This window comes from Podarcis filfolensis (genome assembly GCF_964270895.1).
Source record: "Podarcis filfolensis genome assembly, chromosome: 5".
Lineage (NCBI taxonomy): Eukaryota > Metazoa > Chordata > Lepidosauria > Squamata > Lacertidae > Podarcis > Podarcis filfolensis.
This window is the reverse complement of record NC_139608.1, coordinates 79,982,896-80,005,645: the sequence shown is the minus strand read 5'-3', so window position 1 is coordinate 80,005,645 and position 22,750 is coordinate 79,982,896. Positions and strand designations below refer to the sequence as shown.

Sequence of the window (22,750 nt, the reverse complement as noted above, 5' to 3'; positions counted from 1 at the left end):
GGAAGCGATCACCCTACACTGTCACACATGCACTCACATAAACAGCTTCCCCCCCCTTCCTAGTCAAAAATCAAAGCAGTCTTAGGGGAAGGGAGATATTTGCTTGAGAGATCAGGGCAGACCTGTCTATACCCACTCTATAGGGCGGGGATGAGAATGTCTAATTCCCAATTTGGCAGATGGGCAAGGGTTAAATTCTGCCTCAAGTCACACACTACAATGAGAGTAATACAAAATGATTGTGCCTGCTTTGGCAAGCCATTTGCTCTTAACACATCTGTAGTGTGAATGCAAGAACATCATGTTTGTGTATGTATACACATGCACACTTGTACAAATTATCTGGCCGTGTTCCTGGGATGCCCAAGTGCATTTCCTCACGAACTCCTTAGTATTCCTGCTGCAAACAAAGGGAACTGAGGAAAGAACCCGATACGATGACACACAAAAGCAGGTATTGTTGAGTCAACCCCTTCATCCTATTAAGGCCTGGTTATTGTTCGAAATTTCCTAGAAGGTGGTGGGGAAACCCAGGCTGCATTAGGAATCCTTAGGGGGCCCTATACTTTGTGTTTTGGCACCCCTGCTTTAAGGATGTGAAACCACCACCCCATCCTTTGTAACAATTTCAGGGCATGCGTTATATTTTAGAGAGAATTATTAGCTTTATTCAAGGCCAGCAGTGAGACAGCTCTCGGAAATTATCAGCTCAAAATGCAGCATTATACCAATTAAGCACCCTGTCTTAGGACACATTTTTATCACAAGATGCAACAGTCAAACAGCTCACCATGTTTCCCTTCGAGTATTAACAGTATAAAGAACAGCAGAAGCTACCTTTAATCATCCAGACAATACCCAGGTAAAACGTAATGTGTTAAAGAGGTGATTCTCAATACAACAGGCATGATGGAATATGCAGGGTGTTCAAGCACAAAGGCAAAATGCTGAGCTAAAACTATGAGCAGCAGTGTTCTTAAGAGCTGCCTAAAAATAAATCCAAATGAGACACAGAGTTTGAAGGACATTATAGGGCATTTCAGCAGAAATCATCAAGAGAATTAAAAGTCCAAACCAAAGGCAAGAACTATGGTCCAATGTGGCTGAGTCATAACCTTTATATATTTGCTCAGGCAAAGAATCAGCGGACCTGTCTCCTGCACCAACATAACAATGGCAAGCACTACAAAATGCTAAAAAGTTGGTGGGGTGGAGGGGTTTATTCAAGCTCCATGCTAGTGCCCTTTGATTCTCACCCTCGTTCTGCCCCTGAGCTTATACTAGTGAAAAGTCTCTCTAGAGAGGATAAAATCTTGTAAACCACTTCACCCTGCCAAGCAATGCCATGCCAGAGGAAAACTGCACCAGTAATTTTCCTTTCTCAGATCTGGGTGGTGGCACTGCATAACATGTAGATACCAAACATGTAGATACTAAGCCAATACTAAACACATTGGCCAACACATCTATGAATTAGACACCCACTCATCTGACAGGCACTGTTAACTACTTCCTCCAAATCCAACTAACGTGCTGTTTCTAAACCTTCCCCACAGACAGCTCTGTCTATCACGACACAGCTTGGATGAGGAACGCCTAATGAAAGCTCTATCAAAGCTTTCTCTCAGATTGAAACTAGTAGACCTGCTTTGATGTATTTCTTGGGGGGCATCTCCCCTAAAGAATTTAAGGCATGTAATATAAAACTACCTTTTAACAGCACTTTGGATCTCTGAGAAAGAAAACTGCCCCAGGGGGGTTTCTTGGTCTTGACTGCAGTTCTTATGTGGTCACCGCTTTCTCTCTCACAGCCTTTTGCACTTCAAGAAAAGCTTGCGCCATGCCCAAGAGTTTAGTGCCACGGTTATTAACTAAAGTGCTTTGCAATGCATGCAGGTTGTTAAGAGAGCACCAAGAAAACATAAGAGCAAAACCTGCTGGTAGACCATTATAAATCAGAGGGGTGGTGGCAGCGTTTGTGGAGAAAGATTGCAAGATGTTCGGGATGCAATGCTGACCACATCTACTGCGGATAAACCCCTTTAAACTCTGGGTGGGAAGGTGGGTGAGAAATAGAAGAGGTTTATTTCTCAAGAAAGGGGAAGAAAAGTTAACCAAGCCACCTGCTAAAACTGGATGCCCAACAAGGATAATCTGCACTGTTGCACATTATTTTTTAATAGTAATTTATTATTAATTATTATTATTATTATTATTAAGCACAGCTAAAAGTACTAATGGAGTAGCATTAGCCCTCTTGGTCTATGGTGCGAATGAAAATGCCACCTTGCCTCCCAGTCACAGCTACACCCTGGACACAGTGTGGCTGCATGTAGAGATCAGTGCTCACAGACCTGCTTAATCTGCAATCCTTACCTGTAAAAAGGGTGGCGGGGGAGGGGAGAAAGAGGCTCATAAATGAAGGGGACTATCCATACAATCACTTATAGAGGGCAATCCAGCCATGGATGCAGGCAAAACCAGGGGAGCAACAGACAGGTGCAAGTTGGGCCCAAAGGAAGATGCCTCACCACACTTCTATACAGCTCAGTTTATGAATAAGGCTACTGTTAGATCTGAGAAGTAGAGACTATAGGTTGCTCTGTGCTTGCTCTGTTTGTCACCCCTATTTTAAATTGGTCCTATGCAGATATCTTGTGAGTGTTGGCATTTTGGTCCTGACCATTAAGAACTGGCCTTATTTCCTTGATCTAAAAAGAAAGGCTCCATCCCCCCATTGTCACAAGCTAGTTTCCTCGCTTTGCCCACAGCTGCAAAACCTGCAGAGGAGACGTCTGAAAGAAATTTCTCTTTCCAAGTGAAAGAGAAGATTGCCGGAGGGGGCCACTAGGGGCGCATTGGAAGATGGCCGACAATACCATCTCTCCGGCCCACACGAGGTAATTAAGAGGCTGTTCTGGGAGTAGGCAGCCTCCCTTGTTGCCCCAAGGGAATGGGGAACACTGCCCTTGCCTGCTGTGCCCATAAATCACCCCCGGACTCGAAAGAAGGGGGTGAGGGCACTAGGCAGAATGCCCTTGTGTGGACTCCGGCTCTCCTGGATGCTGTCTCTGATCGCGCACTAGCTGCAGCAATTTGAAATAAACAATTAGAAAGAAGCAAATGCACATATTTCAAGTGAAGAACGGGAGTGAAGACTGCTAATTGAAGGGACCTCTGTGAAAGAAGAGCGACGGGTTGGATCAACAGGAATATATCATGAAGAAGATACGTCAAAGGTTTGGTATGTCGGCAGCGGGACTGGATGGGGGGGACTTTTTTTTCTTTTCTACTATGTGATTAACCAATAACCCCTCCTCAAGTCAGAACCGTCATCTAACTGACCTAAGCAGGATGATTAAAGACTGTGTGGAAATGAATTCTAACTAAAAGTCTGTTTTATGGAGATCGAGTAAAGAACAAGAGCTTTTGGAATGACGCAGCAATAAAAACAGAGTTGCCATGTTGGCAGGTTCTGTCGAAAGATTGACGACCGGGAGGAGGAATTGATTTGTTTTCATACTGGATTCCTGGCGAAGCTCCTCAGTAGACTGAGAAAGGCGACAGACCTGTGAAGATTAACGACGGTAAGAGTGTCTTTATTTATGGAAGCGATGCTATACGGAAACCGTCTGGATATGGCTCTTGGACAAACAGAAATATCCACACAGGATTACAATTTGTCTTAACCCGCTCGTGGAGACCATCAGAGGTCACAAAGAGAAAGGAAAAATATATGAAAACAACAAGAAGAGATGTGGAGAACAACAAGAAAGGATTGGATAGAATTGTGAACATTATTTGGACAGATTTGTGAACATTAAAGCAGCAGCAAGAAGATGATTGGATCCCCTTCGGAACTTGAAATATGGGTACCCCCAACAAAAATTTAAAATTCGGCTTTGTAATTTGGAATTTATGTGATTTGATTTAATTTGATTGGTCGGTTAATAAAAATTATTTTTAAAAAAAGAAAGAGAAGATTGCCACACTTCTGAACACACACAAAAATATTTAGGAATACACCCATCCCTCTCACTGTGAAGCACGTGAAATATAGGAGGTACCCACTTAGGGTTAAACAAGGATCAGACAGATGCAGCAACTTGGAGAAAAGAAGGTGAGGTTTATTGCTGAGCAATAATGGACCCAGTTGGAATCCTTTCCAAAAGACTGGGACCCAGAAGCATACAAATCCTGAGAATATATACCTGAGCAAATCACAGATCATGAGACAATCATGAGACAGTCACGAACTCCAGCGAAAAATAACCAATTAGCGCGCTTCTTGCCATGCTCCTGATCTTACGCAGAGTTCACTCCTAACTTCTGCTTTCCATTGTCTGCACAATGATGCACAGTCTGACCTTTTCCCTAGTTCTGACAGAACAGGGAAATAAGACTCAGGGTGGGAATCTCCCGGCGCTACCTCCCCCCTTATGCATCTGCTCTGTAGGGAGTTTTTGTGGTTTGGCCCTTCCTGTTTTGTGGACCATTTTAGCCTGTAGTTGAGGGGGGGGATTTGTACCAGCGCCTTGTGATTCATGGCTTCCCTTTTCCTATAGGGTGCAGGATGTTACTAGGTGAAAGGTCGGTTCTGGACTTGCGGTTCCAAGCAGTTAGCTTAGGCAAAAAGCTTTTCTTGATTCAAATGGATTATGATATTACTGTAAGCCCTGCTATGTGTGCATATGTGAATATATTGATTACTGATAACTGATTATATGAATAGCATAAAGTTAGCACCCCTTTTCTTGCTTCAGCTGAAAAATATACCCCAAAGCTAGAATGTGTTGGAACCTTCTCTTCTGGCTGAATCCTTCACCAGCTTTTCTTCCGGGGGTTGTAGGTCAACAAAAAGTAGAGAGATCCCATTCCAAAGAAAAATGTTTGAACCAACCACAAACGCTGAGTTGAAGGGTCTGTGATGCCTTTCATCCTGCAGTGAAGAGACAGACAGATAAAGCCTGACATTTCTGCATGTATTACTTAAAATCCAAGTTAAGTAGATAGATGTCTATTTTGCCCTCAGCTGCTTGGAGGATGGGCAGAAACTGAAGTTGGGCTGTCATCGACACCCCTGCTCCCTCACCAGAAGCCTTCAGGGAACTTTCCAGGGTGGCATGTGATACACCAATGAAGGAAAGATATCAGCAATGCAGTCACTAGTTCCAGATAACCTCCAAACAGGGTTTTGAATCCAAGTGCATATATTTGGGATTTAGAACTTGCAGAACCATCATGTTGTTACTCCTCTGCTGGCACTCACACAGACCAGCCTACTTACACAGTCACTGGCTCCTTCTTGTGCTTCTTTTATGTTCTTTTATTTTGCTTACTTCATTTATACATCCCAAAGCAATTAACAATACAAAATCATCAACAATAAAGGCATATATAAACACAATGCAGATAAAGGCCAGGATAAAATTCTGATTAAAAGGCTTCTTAGAAGAGGAAGGTCTTTAAGAGGTGCCTAAAAGACAATAGACAGAGTTCTCAGGGGTAGGTGCCACCAAAATTTAAGGTCCAGTTCCCGCATTATACGGAGCAGATCTCCTGATGAGATGGTATCTGCAAGAGGCCCTCTTCTGCAGAATGCAACCATAAGTTGTATATATAAGGTGCAAGACAGCCTTTTAGGTATCCTGGTCCTCAGATGTATAAGGCTTTGTAAACTAGTGCGAGCGCCTTTATTATTATTTTTTAAGAAACCTGACAAAAGGATCAGGGTAAGTTCACCTGCCACAGCTGGGTTGGGTTCCAATGCACAGCACACCTCATTGGTTCAATGTTGGAAAGCACTGGTTGCTTTTTAAAAAGCAAATTCAATGACAGCTCCGAAGTCGGTCCTTGACAGAATTTACTTTAGACCCAGTTCATGCAGATAGGATGTGAAGATTATTGAAACCTGTGTGTCACTTCCATACCACTTTAGGCAGCGAGAGGGAGTGCTCATGCACAACACCCCATATCCGTACCCAGGAAACCAGCTTACAAGCCCAGACACAGTCCTAAACATTCTGCTGTTTAGGAGAGGGCAGAGGGAGGTGGAGGTAGAAGAGAGACCCAAAATAAAATAAAAATAGCTTACTTGCATAGCTTGAGGGCAAATAATGCTTCCCCGATGTGGCCTAACCAGGTAACTAAATATCTGAAAGGAAGGAAAATAACACCATTTGTAACTGGCGCAAATTAAAGCAAGATAAGGGTTAGCCCAAAACATTTAGGTATTCCCAGGGGGAAAGCCAAACACATCCCCAATCACCAGCTAATTAACAGGGGACACAACCCTGTTATTTCTCATGCAAGCCCTTGTGAAATGGACAGGAATTCACTGAAGCAACGCAAATATGCTTTGTGCAATGCCTGTTCATTTCGGTAAGCATGGCTTGTGCAAGAGAAACACACAACAGGTGCAGGAATGGGGTTTTCAAAAAGCAGGCAATCATTCTGCCCTGCCCTTTATACTAATGTGCATATTTCTAATAACAAGTTATGCATAGCCTAAACCGGACCAGAAACACTACACAGTCCGAGTGGAGTAAGGCATGTATGGAGCTGCTCTTTAACCCATAGCTGTCAACCGTCCCTTATTTGGCGGGAAACTCCCTTATCCCAGCGCCGTTTCCCGCTGCTGTCCCGGACTGATGATGTCCCTTAAATTTCCCAGGTTTCATGCTTGCCCGGCTCAGGAGGGAAGCAGCGGCTCGGGGTCCTCCGCCTCGAGAGAGCAAGAGAGAGCGCGTGCATGAGCTGCTGTGTCTCTGTCTCTCCTTTTTTCCCCTCAGGGGCGTGTCGTGAGGAGATGGGTGGCGGCGGGCGGGCAGGCAGCCCCTCTCTTGCGAAACTTCTGCCGCGCTACCAGGGGAAGCCGTAGGCGGCAGCGGCGGCTGAGGAGGCAGCCTGAGGGAGGAGGAAGAGGAGGGGATGGGGAGGGACACAGAAGGGTGGCGCTTCAGCGGCTGCCGCGGCGCCACAACCGCCTCATGCTGGGCTCACGGGTGGCGTGGGTGAGAGTCTCACTCCCTCTCTCTCTCTCTTTTTAAAAATAATTTTTATTAACAAACGAATCAAATCACATTAGTTCTAAATTACAAAGCCAAATTTTAAATTTTGTTGGGGGTACCCATGCTTCAAGCTCAGAAAGGGATTCAGTCATCTCTTATTGCTGCTGCCTTGATGTTCACAATTCTGTCCATTCCGCTCTTTGTTGTTCTCCTTTACAAATCATCTCTTCTTGTTGTTATCGTATATTTTTCCTTTCTTTATACCCTCTGAAAGTCTCCACAAGCGAGTTGAAACAAACGTGTTATAGTCCTGTGTGGATTTTCACATTAATCCAAAAATCATATTCAGACAGCAGACGCCATTTCAGCACTTCCATAAAAAACAGTCTTAACGTCTGCTCATTAGCTTTCACAGACTTGTCGCTCCCACATCAATCTTTTCAGGGTGTTCTGCCAGTTCAAACACAGAGTCAAGTATGATAACAAAGTCATGGCTTTCTCCCCCTCTTGATCGTAAATCCTGCAACAAAACCTGCCTGTCATGGCGAATCTCTTTTTAGAACTGCGTCATTCCAAGAGCCTTCCATTCCTTTCCAGATCTTCCACAAAACAAAGCCTTTGGTTAAAAATTCATTTCCACACAGTTCATAATTATCTCACTTGTTATCAATTGTGCAACGGTTCTTCTTGGGGGGGATTGTTAGGTAATCACATAGAGAAAAAAAGAAAAGTTCCCCCCCTTTCCGACATACCAACATCTTTGATGTATCTTCTTGATATATTTTCCTGTTGAATCCAACCCGTCGCTCAGCTTCACAGAGGTCGCTTCAGTTAGCAGTCAGTACTCCCTTTCTTCACTTGAAACATGTGCATTTGCTGCTCTCTGTTTATTTTGAGCTCCTGCAACCAGGTGGCGCGAAAAGAAGTAGCGTCTGGGAGAGCGAACTCACACAAGTGCTGTGCATCTAGTGCCCTCACCCCCTCCTTCTTTTGAACTCGGGGGTGAATTATCGGTGACCGCAGACGAGGCAGTGTTTTCCCAATTCCCCTGGGAAAACTCGGGAGGCTAATTACTCCCATATTAGCCTCTTAATTACCTCGTGTGAGTTGGAGAGATGGTATTGTCGGCCATCTTCCAATGCGCCCCTAGCGGGCCCCCTCCCTCCCTCTCAGGCAGGGAAGGGCCGGTGGAACTCCTCGCCCCAGGACGATGGCAGCCCTGACGGGCTGCTTAGCATACCCTCCAACCAGTGCAGCATCTTAATGTAGTGATTTCCCCTCTGCATCCCTTTCATAACTCTATTTTTATAAATCATTTGTCCATCCATAGTTCAAATTTTTACTACAAGTTTTCTGTCAATCTTACCAATGTATGTAACTCGTTAATAATAATAATAATAATAATAATAATAATAATAATAATAATATCTTTATTGTCATTGCCCCCTCTCAGGGACAACGAAATTACTTGACTGCTCCATAAAAACACTAATTAAAACAATACAGTATAGTACAGCAAGGAAGATTAGATGACTTTCAAAGTCCAGGCTTCCCATTCAGGGCCAAGATTGCTCTGGAGAAGAAGCTGTTCTTAAGACGGCTCGTTCTTGTCTTCATCGTCCTGTATCTCCGTCCCGACGGCAGGAGCTCGAAGAGACAGTGACCAGGATGCGATGGATCTTTTACTATGTCCAGTGCCTTCCTATGGCACCTTGTGGCATAAATCTGCTCTAAGGTGGAAAGTGGGCAGCCAACAATGCTCTCTGCTGCCTTAACAACTCTGCACAACCCCATCCTGTCCTGGGTAGTACAGCTTCCGTACCACACACATAAGCCATAAGTGAGCACGCTCTCAATGGCACAGTGATAGAAGGCAAGCAGCAGCTTTTCAAATAAATTATAAACTTTCCCCATTCTTTATTAAAGAGGTCCTCTTCCTGGTTTCTAATTCTGCCTGTAAGCTTTGCCATCTTGACGTTGTTCATCAGTTTTGTCTGCCACTCTTCTTTGGTGGGAACTGTAGACCCTTAGGATCATCTAGTCCAACCCCCTGCAAAACACAGTCAGTTGCAGCCAAAGCAGCATGGCTCCATGAGTGCGGGATTTCTGTATAAGCCAAGCCAAAATCCCTTATTTTGGCTGCTGATCCCTTTTTTCGAGGCTGCTGATCCCTTATTTTCAAATCTGTAAGTTGACAGCTATGCTTTAACCCAGGTGACAAAAGTGCTCAGGGGAGATAATTATGGGCTGGAAAACTACCAGAGGAAGAGGAACAAAGGCTAGACAGCCTGTCCCGATCCACCCTTCACACATGTGTCGGACTGGTTTTTACAATTAAAAAGGAAGGAAGAGAAAAGAATGAGGCCCTGGGTCCATTGTTAGAAACTCTACAATTCTATGACTCTATAATCTCAAATACATTGCTTGACTGTAGCTTGCTCTTACATTTCACTTGTCCCTCCCAATATGCAAGGAGAAACACATACATATGGCTGCATAGTATATTACTCACCCTCCCACCCATCCCCAAAATCCCCACTGTTGGGTGAGCAGAAGGAATGTGAACAGGCAGAAGATGAGAATTCAGCTTACCCGATATTGAGAAGAGTTTTATGGTTTTCCACCCAAAATTTAGTGAAGGTGCCTAATGGTCCCAGAAGGTCATAGGGGATTGTTGAGGGTGAAAAGACTGCCCACTGAGGTGTGCGGAGAGAAAGAGATATACATTTAAGTAAGCATACAGTAGATATTGTTTTATTTACTTCAGCTATACCACTTAATATTCCAAATTCCTAAGTGGCATATATACGTTTCAACATAACCCATCATCCCGCAACATCAGAATTCACAACTTTTGTGTTTATCCCCCAGTATCCATACATAATATATGAAATTTGGGGACAATGTGGAACAACCCAGAAATTAGCAGCCATTTGACGAGGGGTAGGCAACCTAAGGCCCGTGGGCCGGATGCAGCCCAATCGCCTTCTCAGTCTGGCCCCCGGATGGTCCGGGAATCAGTGTGTTTTTACATGAGTAGCATGTGTCCTTTTATTTAAAATACATCTCTGGGTTATTTGTGGGGCCTGCCTGGTGTTTTTACATGAGTAGAATGTTTGCTTTTATTTAAAATGCATCTCTGCGTTATTTGTGGGAATAATTTGTTCATTTCCCCTCCCCAAAAAAATAGTCCAGCCCACCACATGGTCTGAGGGATGGTGGACCGGCCCACGGCTGAAAAAGGTTCTGACCCTTGCATTTTACAATGCAGGGTGTGGAGGACCCTGAAACACTGGACTAAGGCAAGAAAGCCCACAGCTGATGAGATCTCGGTCTAGATCCCCCTAAAAAAAATATCACAATTATCATATAATGTACTTCCAGAATAAACAGTGTGTGCTATGCATTAAAGCAGGCTGTCTTCATGAAATGCACTAAAATTCCCTTATTCCGAATAGGATTCCTCGCCAGAAAAGGGAAAAGTTGACAGCTGTAACTATGATCCCCGCACCACCACCCCCGGGTGCCCTTTGGAGCCGTGGCACCCCGCGCTTCCCCGCACCAGCTGCCCCGGGAGCCTGCAGGGAGGCTGCGCTCACCCCGCAGTAGCTCAGGCCGGCCAAGATCGCCACCATTACGAACAGGTTGGAGCGTCGGAAGTAATCGGCGCGGTGCTCGCCCTGGGAGTCCATCGAGCCCGCCACCCTCCTCATCTCTGCAGCGACCGAGTCTGTTCCCGCCGCCTCTTGCGAGCAGCCCCAAGAAGCGCTCCGGAGGGGCGTGGCGACGGCGCCGTATTTGCATACGCCGCCTGCGTCACAAAGAGGGACGTGTTGTTACGCTCAGCGCAGTTGGATTAGGAGGGATCCGCGGGATTCTCTGCCGCGGGCTCCGCGCCGCTGCCTGCTGCTTTCCTCCTGTCGCGTATCTCGGGCAACCGCGAGTGCGAGTCTTTGTGCAAACTGCTGGCGGCAATTCGCACAACCGGAGAGTTGGAAGAGGTCCCCAAGGGTCATCTAGTCCAACCCCGCCTGCAGTGCAGGAATCCCGCCGAAAGCCGTCCCTGCGTGGGCTCGACTTCTGGTTAACAGGGCACTGACCCATTGTGCCACAATTCAGCACAGTGACAAGCGAGACAAGAGGGGGGATCGTAGAATCGTACAATTGGAAGGGACCCTGATGATCATCTAGCCCCCCCCCGCCCCCGCAGAGCAGGAATCTTTTGCCCAGCGTGGAGCTTGGACCCACGACCCTCAGATTAAGAGTCCCATGCGCTACCAGCTGACCTGCCCGTGGTGGTGCAATAGTGCCATGCGCACCTCATTTACACAAAATCACCACCCACTCATTCGCCTTTCTGGAGTTTGTGCTTATTGTCTGCTCTTCTTGCCTTTTCCAGTGCCCAGTGCTTGACCCCTCTTGCTGTTGGCTATTCTGCAGATTAGTTGCGCTGCAGAAGGCGTGCTGGGGAGACCACACATTTCAAGAAACGCAAAAGTGACTTTTGCTAGGTTTTAATAACAAAAACAAAAACTCGTTTACACTAAATTACAATATATCAATAAGCATGACCCATCCATCAGGGTATTGAGAGAGCTACGTGGATGACCTTAACCCAGCCAAAGCTGCAGGGAACTGAAGCACAATATGAAAGCCTTGCCTGGTTTGCTTCTCCTTGAGGGCAGGATGAGGAGGGGGAGCAAGGAGTAAAAAAGGAAATAAACGAGCGGTGGTTTCTCCAGTCAAGTATTTTGATACTATACTATACTGAAATAATTTATATGTTTCTTTGATTGTCCTTGAATCTTCCTGCTGCTCTTGCCACCCCCTCCTGCAACAGCAGTGTGGCATGCCACACCTTTCGAGAACCACTATGTTAGGCCTGAAATGGAGGACACTGCGACAAGCTCGGTGCCTCAGTTACCGCTCACACCGACTTGCCCGCTCTCTTACATATATTGCCCCCACCTCACTGAACAACCCTTAAAACAAATGCTAACTATCCCAGAGTATCCTGTGGGGGACAACCACTAAGCTGGAGTCTCAAGCAGATGCTTTTACAATAACAATAAAAGTTTATTCTAAAACAAGGTATTATAATACAAGTGGAGAAACTTAGGTTACTTCAGAATTAATAAGCTAGTTTGCTGAATTTGTTTCACAGAGGTTTCGGCATTTTAGTTTGGTTCCTTTCTGAGGTAGCACTTTCCTTCCGGTACCCACCCCTTTAACAAATCCAACTCCTGAGGTAACTTTCAGTAATAGTCTTAAGGGCTCACAACTCCTCTTCCTTAACTGGGTTTGGGGAGTCTCTTCCTCAGAAGAGTCTCTCCCCTCCAGACTAGCTAGAGACCTAAGTAGACTGATCCTTTTTCAGCTACTTCTCCTGTCTCTCCCTCAGTCTCCCAGCAAGATCTAGTCCTCTTACTCCTGCAAGACATTACACTCAGTCTTTCTCTGTACACCCAGAGTGGATGTTTTCTCCTGAACCAACTACTCTCCCTCCTCAGCACTCTGTATATTTCAACCTGTCTCCAAACCTAACTCCCAACCTTTCCAACCTCAATTCCATCCCCCTCCACGACCACAACTCTAAACCGACCTTACAAACTCTCTTCCTCCTGGAACCTCAGCCAATCAGAGGCTGCTGTTCTTTAACCATTTGCTGGCAGGAGATAAAAGTAAAAAGAAATACTTGTGGAACCAACTTTTCTGTCACAGACGCCATGTCCGTGTTGGGGCTTTTCAGTCTCCTCCCTTCAGTGGCAAATCAGCCCACAGGCTATTCAAGGAAAGTCAGAGAACCTTCTGGACTTGCATTCCATGATGTGTGAGGAGCTGCTGCCAAATGTGGGTAATCCTTCCCACTTCCCTTGCTCCCCACTCCCGCTTTTAGAATTATTCTGGACTTGTTTGGATCCCCATCTGCTTGGCATTGACCCAGAGGCAAGATTAAGTCTCTTCCTCAGAAGGTGGTGGTGGCGTATGGAACAGATGCAAAGAGTCTCCTATGAATTTTAGGATAGGAAGAAATAATTTTAAAACATCCCGAGCCAGTGTGGTGTAGTGGATAAGAGCGGTAGACTGGTAATCTGGGGAACTGGGTTCGAGTCTCCGCTCCTCCACATGCAGCTGCTGGGTGACCTTGGGCTAGTCACACTTCTCTGAAGTCTCTCAGCCCCACTCACCTCACAGAGTGTTTGTTGTGGGGGAGGAAGGGAAAGGAGAATGTTAGCCGCTTTGAGACTCCTTCGGGTAGGGATAAAGCGGGATATCAAATCCAAATTCTTCTTCTTTCTGTTCAAATCAAGTCTATTAGATGTCAAAAAGCTGACAGAAAGAGGAAACAATGGAATTGTATATTGAGTTTCCGATAAAGAAATTACGTCCGTGGTTACGACTTCCACATTCCTGAATATGTTCCCCACACATGATTTGGAATCCACGTGTTGCCACATCCACAAGTGCGACTAGGGGTGCAGGTGAGAAGAGAAGTGTGCATTCAAAATGACCGCTGCCTTATCCACAAAATTGGCAAGGCCTCCCTCATTTATGATGGTACGGCAATAATTCATTACTCTAATTCACCATAATTTTTGCTGTACAGCTATGCACTAAGTTTGGATTGATAAGAACAGTTAAGATGCTACATGCAGCAAATAAATATATGGAATGGGAAACTGCCTTTAAATAACACCACAGCAATGGTCTCAATCAAAATTTGGCTATCACAAGTGTATCCCTCTGTAGGAGCTCTGAGGGAAAGGGTTTTTATCTCTATAGAAGCTTCTCTGAGAAGTGAGAGAGGATTGTGGGGGTTTTTGCTAAAGAGATTACATTTATTGCAGGAATTGGATGCTTTAGTTGAGATTCTTGAATTGCAGGGGATTGGCCTAGATGACCTTCAGGGTCCCTTCCAACTCTGCAATTCTATGATTCTATTTCCTCCATAGATATCATCTAATCAAAATGTACATTATAAAAAAAGTTATTTACTTATATAATATGGTGTTAAGGATAATCAGCTATAGGTCGCCTTGGTTTAAAGTGAGCCACAGAAAAAGCTTTCAAGACCGGGTATTGAATGTACACTATTATTTTATCAATTAATGCATTGCCTTTCACATAATTCTCAAGTCCCAATAGCTTCATATGGATTTTAAACAACACTGGAGACATATCGTGCCCTGCAGCACCCCACAGCTGAAGAGACAGAGGGTTGAGAAACACTCATCCAATTCTGTTTTCTGGAATTGCCCATTAGCTCAAGACCGGAACCAGTGCAGATCAATGCTCCAGGTACCCATCTTCTGTAGACAGACCAGGAGGATACCATGGCTGATGGTATCAAAAGCCAATGTGAGAGACTGCTGAAGCATCACTCTCCCAACAAAGGTCATCTAACAGGACGGCCTAGGCAAATTTAGTCCAAATTTAGTAACCCCCTCTTGGCCTCACTGATGTGGTCCAATGAGTTTTGGCAGCATCAGACTGGGCTAACTCAGCAATACATTGCAGCCAGCACACAACTGTGTAGATGCACTGTGGAAATGCCGGTTGACAGACAGCAATTTGCCATGTCATGAGGCTCTGCTATCAAGACACTGCTCATAACAGCAATATGAGACTCGGAATCAGTCAATGGCAACTTCTGCAAGACAGATTGCTCTTCTTACAAACTGATACAGCTTCCTTAACTTTTTAGGTTGGAAGAGATTGTCTTAATATCTGCAGCTCCAGAATCTGGGTTTCCAGAACATTTATTTATCTGCCAAATAGTATTTATTAGTTTTCCAATTTTTTAACAAACCAATGCCAGATTACATCAAATTTAATATTTATTTATTTATTTATTTATTACATTTGCATCCTACAAATCCTCAGAATGGTTTTCATGATGTCCCTCATCCCCATTTATCCTCACAACAACTTTCTGAGGTAGGTTAAAGGTAAAGGGACCCCTGACCATTAGGTCCAGTCGTGGCCGACTGGGGTTGCGGTGCTCATCTCGCTTTATTGGCCGAGGGAGCCAGCGTACAGCTTCCAGGTCATGTGGCCAGCATGACTAAGCCGCTTCTGGCGAACCAGAGCAGCGCACGGAAACACCGTCTACCTTCCCGCCAGAGCGCTACCTATTTATCTACTTGCACTTTTTGATGTGCTTTCAAACTGCTAGGTTGGCAGGAGCAGGGACCAAGCAACGGGAGCTCACCCCATCGTGGGGATTTGAACTGACGACCTTCTGATCAGCAAGTCCTAGGCTCTGTGGTTCATCCCACAGCGCCACCCGCTAGGTTGAGCTATAACTGGCTTAAGTCTATCCAGTGATCTTTGTGGCTCAGTTAACGCTTGAACCCATGTCTCCATGCTTGTAGTCCAGCATTCTAACCACTACACACTCTTCTGTCAGTAACTACAAGATGAGTTTTTCTGTGCATGTGCAGATTGTTCTTTTACCCTCGAGCAGTCGTAACCTATCCATATTTATTTAGGAGTGAGAAAGTCAGGTAGCATGGTCCCCAAGCAAACATGACCTCTCTTTTCCAGAAATGAAGCATTGTTGCAGACAGCACCATGGGCGTAGCCTGGATTTTTGTTTGTGGGGGGACAGGACTTTTGTTAGGAGGTGCAGAACAGACATGATTGGTTAGTTACTTAAGTATTTCTATTGTTTTGCTTGATGGGGGGCAGTTGCCCCCCTTGCTTACACCCATGAGCAGCACACTTATCTGGGACTGGGAATGAGGCCCTTTACTGGTAACCCATCATCTGGGAAACACAACAAAATCCTGCAGGGAATAAGGATAATCTGTTGGGCACTGAATAACTTCTGTAGAAACAAATCCAGATAGCTCAAGCAAACAAGAGAAAGCAGATAAACAGCATCTTAAATTCACAAATAAGCACTAGGGGGCAGTATTTCCCGGTGTTTCGCATCTAGATCAGATCCAAAAAGAACAGTCATTTCAGAAATTATCAAAATTAGGCATACGTATAGCCCAATATCAGATGTATAAAGTATTATCCTGAGTTGCAAAGGATTGTAAGTGAGGTCAAAGGGAAAGGAAATGCCCCCAAACCTTCTTAATAATGGACTGTTAATAACCTAATCATCACCATCTGAACTTATCTTCCTGGCCTCTGCTGTTTACAGTTCCTCCCACATATTTGCTGGCCCTCTGGGTCATTTATAGCCTCAGCCCTTTTCAGGATCAACTGATATAAATTATCGGGGCTGGGGGAGGCCAGTTTGAATAACTGATATAAAGCAAGCTTCCCATTGATATAGCTCCATATATATTGCAACAGTGTTGATTTACAAGTAAAGATAGTATTGTTTATACTGTTATTTCATTCTTACAACCAAGCTTCACATACCTTTTGCGGAAGAAAAACCGCAAATGCTAGGTGGTTGAATTGTGGAGGCATTGTTTGATATTATTGCAAGTGACACTGTCCTTGTTGGTCTGCCATTTAAATCCTGCAATGAAAAGTGCACCTAGGATTGATTTCAACCTCCTTTTTGTGGAGGGAAGATTAAGATACCCCCAGCCAGTATGATCAATAATCAAATATTATTAGAGTTGTAGTCCACCTAATACATTTTCCTGCATTGGAGAGGGTTGGACTAGATGACCCTCAGGGTCCCTGCCAACTTCACAATTTGATGGTTCTGCTTCAGCACTGTGGAGAAGCTCTCTAGGGTTTCAGGTGAGAGTCTGATCAAGCCCTACTACCTGGGAGACACCAGGAGCTGGACCTGGGACCTTCTGCATGCAGACAACTCGTTCTGCCACTAAGTTACAGTGTTTCCCTTCACTGCAACAAGGTTTTCCCAGTGGCCAGCAATCTGTAGTGAATCTGTTGGCTCTTGCATCAGCTCATTTCCAGCTTCCATCTCTTTGCTTATGCTTGTATCTATATGGAACTCATGAATAGGCAGAAAACTTTTCTGTCCCACCAAGCCTTTGCAGGCAATTTAAAGCACATCGCCCACAATGGTCTGCTGGTGTTTGTCTCTAATTATTTTGCTTTTAATTTTTGATTATATATATATATATATATATATATATATATGCAAATGTAAACCACTGTGATATATTATATCTATCTAATATTGCTTGCTAATTTTTCTGGTACAGCTTCATGCCTTTAGTTCCATGTCTTGCTGCCATGAAGACGCAGTGATGGGAAACAGTTCACTGGTGACATTTCTGCTAAATGAACAATTGTAAATACAACTGAGCCACAAGAGAAGTAAAAGGAAACTATTCTGGGAAGTGCAGCACCTTCCCACATTTTGTGGGCTAGATTTCTGTTTCTGTGGTCTGCAATGTTGCAAGCAGCTTCTTGTTCTCTTGATCTCTGTCCATCCTGGCTGGTAAAGTTGACAAGTGTATCCAGGGGCCTGCTCCCTTTGGTCAATCAGTAGTACATAAATCCCTGAAGAAACCTCTGTGACGAAAAAGTTGGTTTTGCTGGACAGGTTGGATCAACAAGTGTTTCTTTCTTTCTTTTTCCTGCCTGCAAATTGTTAATGAATGGCAGCCTCTGATTGGCCGTGGTTCCAGGAGGGAGAGTTTAAAAGGAGAGGTTCTGGAGAGACAGTTAGTTTGAGAGGGTTGGAATTGTGGTTGGAGAGGGTGGGAGATAGGTAGGGAGACAGTTAGGAGACAGGCTGAGGTATAAAGAGTGAATGGGAGAAAGAGTTGTTTCTGGAAAAAAACAACTTCCACACTGAGTGTATTGTGAAGGACAGAGTGTGGTGTCCTTTAGTAGGAATAGACCAGAATTTTACTGGGAGGCAGAGGTTGAGCCAGGAGAAGTAGGAGCTGAAAAGGAACAGCCTACTTGGGACTCAAATCTAGTCTGGAGGGGAGAGATAGACAGATCAATGGGGGGGGGGGGAATTCTGTGCAGTGTTTGAGCTGGCAAGTAGTTTGAGGAGAAAGGATACACACCTGGTGCTTCAGAGATCTGCCTGCCCTCACTGTAGTCTTATTCTTATCCTGAATGCAATTGTAGGACAGCCAAGCAGAGAGCAGTTTCCCAAGTTATAATTCTCTTAGGATTGCTTCACACACTATTTAGATAGACATCTGAATGTTCAGCAAATCCATGTAAATTTCAATTCAGATAGAGCTATTCATGACATCATAGATGTTAACATGGTGATCAAAGTTCTCTGTCAATAGTGTAATCACATTGATGAAGCAATACAGAAGAGTTTAAGTATTAACTGGTCAGGGTGGCAGAATCATTTTGTCTGGGTGAATAGAAACTGGTCTAGAGAGCAACAATTTGGAACAAAAATGAGGTTCACATTTAACAAATAATAAGATCCAACCTCCCACTAAACTACACTTTTAAAAGCTACAATCCTAAAATCATTCAACTTTCCCCCCTTGCAGTTTGCCTTTGCTGTTTTATTACATTTTTAATGGATGCTTATTGTTTTGATATATTGATGTAAACCACTTTGTGAGGTTCATTTCAAAAGCAGTACATAAGTAAATGAAATGGTAGGGATTGAGAGGGACGTATTTCTGACTAAATGGATCAGTCTTGATTTATAATAATTAAAAATCATGATCAACCAAAAATAAAAGAGAACAAAAAACTTCCAAGCAGGGGCGGATTTAGGGCAGCACAACCGCCCCCGGCACTGAGCCTGGAGGGGCCAGAGGGGAGCAGAAGGATGAAAGGAGCAGCATGGAAGGCGAGAGGGGGCAGCCTTCCTCAGAGGCCAGACATGCTAATGCGCTTATCTCGCCTCACGGGTGGGTCCCCCCTGCGGGGTGGGGTGGGAGGGGGTCATTGTGTTAAGAGGGAGCAAAGAGGACACGGAGGGGAGGGGGGGATAAGCGGGGAGACCAGGGAGAAGGAGGAGGAGGGCGGCCGGTGTGACGCCGCAGGGGAAGCCGTGGCCAAAGGGCGCCCAGGCAGGACAGGCGAGGCGCATGCGCGGGGGCGGTTTAGGTGGGAAACGGCGCGCGGCGCCAACCTGGATTCTACGGGGCGAAGCGAGAGGGAGTGGGGGATGGGCGGCCGTTGGGACCAGAAAGAGGAGCGGGAAGGACACAAACCTCCGCCCCCCCCCGTTGCCCCAGCAACACGTTCGTCATAGCGCTGATGCTGCGGGAAAGTAATAAGGGGAGGCAATGTCGAGAGGGAAGCCCTTAAGAGTTATCTCGTAGCCGGTCCCCAGGCGCCATCTTCCCTCAGGCATATATATATTTGGCGGCGTATCAGTGTGTTGGTCTGAGGCCAGGCAGGGTTCAAATCCCTGCACACACACACCCACAATCCCTACAGACACACACACACTACTACCATCCCCGAAGCTCACTCGGGTGCCTTTGCGCCTCTCAGGCTGCTCTCCCTCGCGGGGGTGTTGGGGGCTGAGAGGGAAGAAGGAGGTGGGCCGCCTCAGTGTCCCAGGGGAAAAGGTGGGGTCCTAGGAGCCAACTCTTGGGCCCAGGTCCCTTGCCCCCCCCCCCAATGTTCTAATGGCAATCGACCAGGGCAGGGCTTACCTGGCCTCCCCCCCATCTTCTATTCAAGTGGGCGCCTCTGGGTGGGATAGAAATAGAGAAATAAGCTCGTGGAATTGAAACTCGGTTTCAGAACCATTTAGCTGGAAAGCAGAGGGAAAGCAAACCCTGAACCACATAAGCAGAATTGGTCCCTTGTCTGGATGTCAGAAGCTCAGCAAGGATTAGCTTGGTTTAAGATTAGGTACAAGAGGAAATACTGAATGATGTGTAGCATTATAAACAGATTGGAATCTTGTAAGGCATTCCCAATACTCTCAATTAGCATCCTCATTTAACACTTTGAATTCCATGATTTAACCCAATGTCTGAGTCACATCCTCAAGCTACTGTGGATTTTGATTTGGGTGAACTCTTCCTTCGTGGAAGTTGCACGCAAATGCAGAGAGGGGATGCGGCAGAACCAACCCCTTTCTGTATTCAGGCAACATTTCAAAAAGGGAGGGCATTATGTAGCATGGCAGGCAGGCAGGGCTCAGAAAAATCCCTCCCCATAGAATCACATGCACAAAAACACACGTATATATCTATATCTATATATGCTTTATTGTTTTCTGCAAAAAGTACAAAAATATATTGTGCTTACAACACAATGCATCAAACATTAAAAAACAAAACAAATAAATAGCAAACCAAGAAACCAATAGTAATAATAAATAATACTAATACTAATAATAATAATGAACAGTTTATACTTATACCCAAATCAAAGTAACCGCCAACCCCAACTAAACATTTAACCCACACCAACCCGACAAAAACAAAAGCAAAATTGTAACCTTTTGAAACATTTACCCAATTGTTCTAACCCCAGATTTTGACTTTGGTCCTTATTTGAACAAGTGGCCAATTGTTCAGCATTTATTTTTGATTTCAATATACAAGTGCTTTTAGCTTGCTTGGGCAGAGAACGCTTCAGTAAAAGGAAAGCCAGATGATGATCCCAGACAAAGGCATTAAAATAACAAACTTTACTGAAAAACTTTAAAATGTATTTATATGGATGAGTAACCCTGGAAGGCGTCGAGAGAAGGGAAGATATTGCTTTGCTGCCCATTTTGGTAATCTTCAAGCAACATTTGCACAGGATTTGCAGCTGGATAATTCCCCGTTGCATAAGTGTTCCCCATTGCATGACTGTTCCCCATTGCAGACCAGGGAGTTTTACTGCTTGATGGAGTGCAGAAGTTACCAGCCCTGGTGGAGGCTGCCTCATCATCTCTGCATCATAATATGGAACTGGGCAGTTGCTTTCCTGGGAAGTCTCACAAAGCCCAGTTCCCCCAACAGCAGCTGGCTGGTAATGAACCGGGTTCAATTCCTGGGAGTTCTGCTGCTGTGCTGCATAGACGGGCTCTGCTGGTTGCGTGGTGCTGAGAGGTCACTGCCAGAACCCTGCTCCTTCATAGCTTTCAGGATAATGGAAGCTGCGTGGCTGGTAATGTTGCTGCGTCGAACTTCTTGCACTGCTCCTCGGAGTGCTTGGACTTCTTCTGTCAGAGCGGCTATAAGGAGTTGTAGCTCGGTTCCTGATCATTGTTTTGGACCCAGTCATCTTTGTTCTCGCTCTTCAGTTCTGAAACCAGGTCTGAACAAAAGCTTTCGGGATAATGGAAGCTGCATGGCTGCTTTTTGGGCTGCTCCCCAGGCTGTTTAATGGACTTCTTCTTCTGTCACAGCGGCTATAAGGAGCTGTAGCTCGGTTCCTGATCATTATTTTGGAACCAGTCACCTTTGTTCTCATTCTTCTGTTCTGAAACCATGTCTGAACAAAAGAAAGGAGAGAACAAAATGCCCATTATTTCCAAATGGATAGGTCATAATTTCACTTTCTAGCTCAGAGGACAGCCAAATATTTGTGCCTCGTGTGGTGTACGTTTTTCAGTGTGGGAGAACTAGGGACTTGCGGGACATTGGCTAGAAAAGCAATGTTGCTTAAGTGTGGTTCCAGCTGAATGCTGGACATTTGGTCTCTCAATGCAAGGTGCTGAAAGCTGCCATCCTAATAGCAATATCCTATGCACACTCCCTTGGGAGTTCGGTCAGGTGGGTCAGGCTATAAAGGCGGCCCAGAAAACCGGATGGTTTTATCCTCAAATTAGGTTGAAACCAGGTCTGTTAAGAGTTTTTACTGTTCAAATCCAGAACCTTTGATATTTGAAAGTATGTGCCTCCAATAATTTGAGTGGGAAGGAAAAGGAAGCCTTAATCAGGAACCAGGATTTCCTTCCTGAAGAATCCAGAGGCCTTTCTCCTGGGCATAGTCGGCCAATTGGTGCCAAAGAAGGATAGAACTTTCTTTCTGTATGCAACAACAGCAGCAAGAATACTTATTGCAAAGTATTGGAAGACACAAGAGTTACCCACCCTGGAAGAGTGGCAGATGAAGGTGATGGACTATATGGAATTGGCAGAAATGACTGGCAGAATCCGAGACCTGGGAGAAGAGTTGGTGGAAGAAGACTGGAAGAAATTTAAAGACTATCTGCAGAAACATTGTAAAATTAATGAATGTTAAAATGATGTTGGATTGAAAATAAGTGGCATTAGCAACAAAGTTAATAAGAATATGCAAAAATGAATTGATAATAGATGGAAATATAGAGTTATAATATGTTAAGATATAGAGTTAAGATAAATGAAAGAGGGTAAGGATTTGCTGATTTGATTATTTAAATGGGAATACAAAAAGGGGAGGTGTGAGGAGGCCAAGGAAACAAGCTAATGAGTTTAAAGTTACAAAAAACGGATTTGTTTTTAATTCTTTTTTATCTATTTGTTTTTTGTATTTTGTATTTTTATTCTTCTTTTTTCTTTTTTATGTAATTTTGTATGTTCTTTTTTTAATCTTTTTCTTTCTATATGGCTTTTTTCTATTTTGTAAACTTATGTTTTTGTAAAATCTCAATAAATATCTTTTTAAAAAAACAAAAAAAACCAAAATGCCCATTATTTCCAAATGGATAGGTCATAATTTCACTTTCTAGCTCAGAGGACAGCCAAATATTTGTGCCTCGTGTAGTGTAAGTTTTTCAGTGTGGGAGAACTAGGGACTTGCGGGACATTGGCTAGAAAAGCAATGTTGCTTAAGTGTGGTTCCAGCTGAATGCTGCACATTTGGTCTCTCAATGCAAGGTGCTGAAAGCTGCCATCCTAATAGGAATATCCTATGCACAAAATCTGATT

At 44.6% G+C, this 22,750-nt stretch overlaps 2 protein-coding genes and 1 long non-coding RNA gene across 8 annotated transcripts in view; 1 reads left to right on the top strand and 2 right to left on the bottom strand.

Annotated features, from left to right (window-relative positions):
- LOC310763016 overlaps positions 1 to 22,750 on the top strand; it is a 143,757-nt gene that overhangs the window by 79,892 nt on the left and 41,115 nt on the right. The window contains exon 2 of one of the 2 annotated variants that reach the window (XR_014548373.1): positions 17,497 to 17,631. This is a non-coding gene — a long non-coding RNA (uncharacterized lncRNA). Of the gene's footprint in view, positions 1 to 17,458; positions 17,632 to 22,750 lie in introns of those variants that run through there. The other variant, XR_014548374.1, reaches the window with a different exon arrangement.
- LOC310762970 (double homeobox protein 4C-like) overlaps positions 1 to 22,750 on the bottom strand; it is an 89,459-nt gene that overhangs the window by 40,507 nt on the left and 26,202 nt on the right. For 2 of the 5 annotated variants that reach the window (XR_014548326.1, XM_083614882.1), the window contains one exon: positions 20,196 to 21,329. The exons of 2 other annotated variants lie outside the window; for them this stretch is intronic. Coding sequence is in view for 1 of the 3 variants with exons in the window: in XM_083614882.1 (XP_083471008.1) it covers positions 21,135 to 21,329 (195 nt within the window). In the remaining 2 variants the exon portion in view is untranslated. Of the gene's footprint in view, positions 1 to 20,195; positions 21,330 to 22,750 lie in introns of those variants that run through there. One more of the 5 variants, XR_014548325.1, reaches the window with a different exon arrangement.
- LOC310762977 (transmembrane protein 254-like) lies at positions 4,107 to 10,787 on the bottom strand. The gene is made up of 4 exons (XM_083614892.1): positions 10,610 to 10,787; positions 9,603 to 9,706; positions 6,095 to 6,154; positions 4,107 to 4,939 (listed from the first exon to the last, which is right to left on the bottom strand). Exons 1-4 carry the CDS (start codon positions 10,721 to 10,723, stop codon positions 4,822 to 4,824), a joined length of 396 nt encoding a protein of 131 aa, XP_083471018.1. The 5' UTR covers positions 10,724 to 10,787; the 3' UTR covers positions 4,107 to 4,821.

What these genes read in the sequence shown, in the direction of transcription:
- LOC310762977 (XM_083614892.1), bottom strand. Translation starts at nt 10,723, where the DNA reads ATGAGGAGGGTGGCGGGCTCGATGGACTCCCAGGGCGAGCACCGCGCC. An exon ending in CCGGCCTGAGCTACTGCGGG is followed by an intron (nt 9,707 to 10,609) that starts GTGAGCGCAGCC and finishes CGCACACCTCAG; the next exon opens with TGGGCAGTCTTTTCACCCTC. An exon ending in AAAACTCTTCTCAATATCGG is followed by an intron (nt 6,155 to 9,602) that starts GTAAGCTGAATT and finishes CCTTCCTTTCAG; the next exon opens with ATATTTAGTTACCTGGTTAG.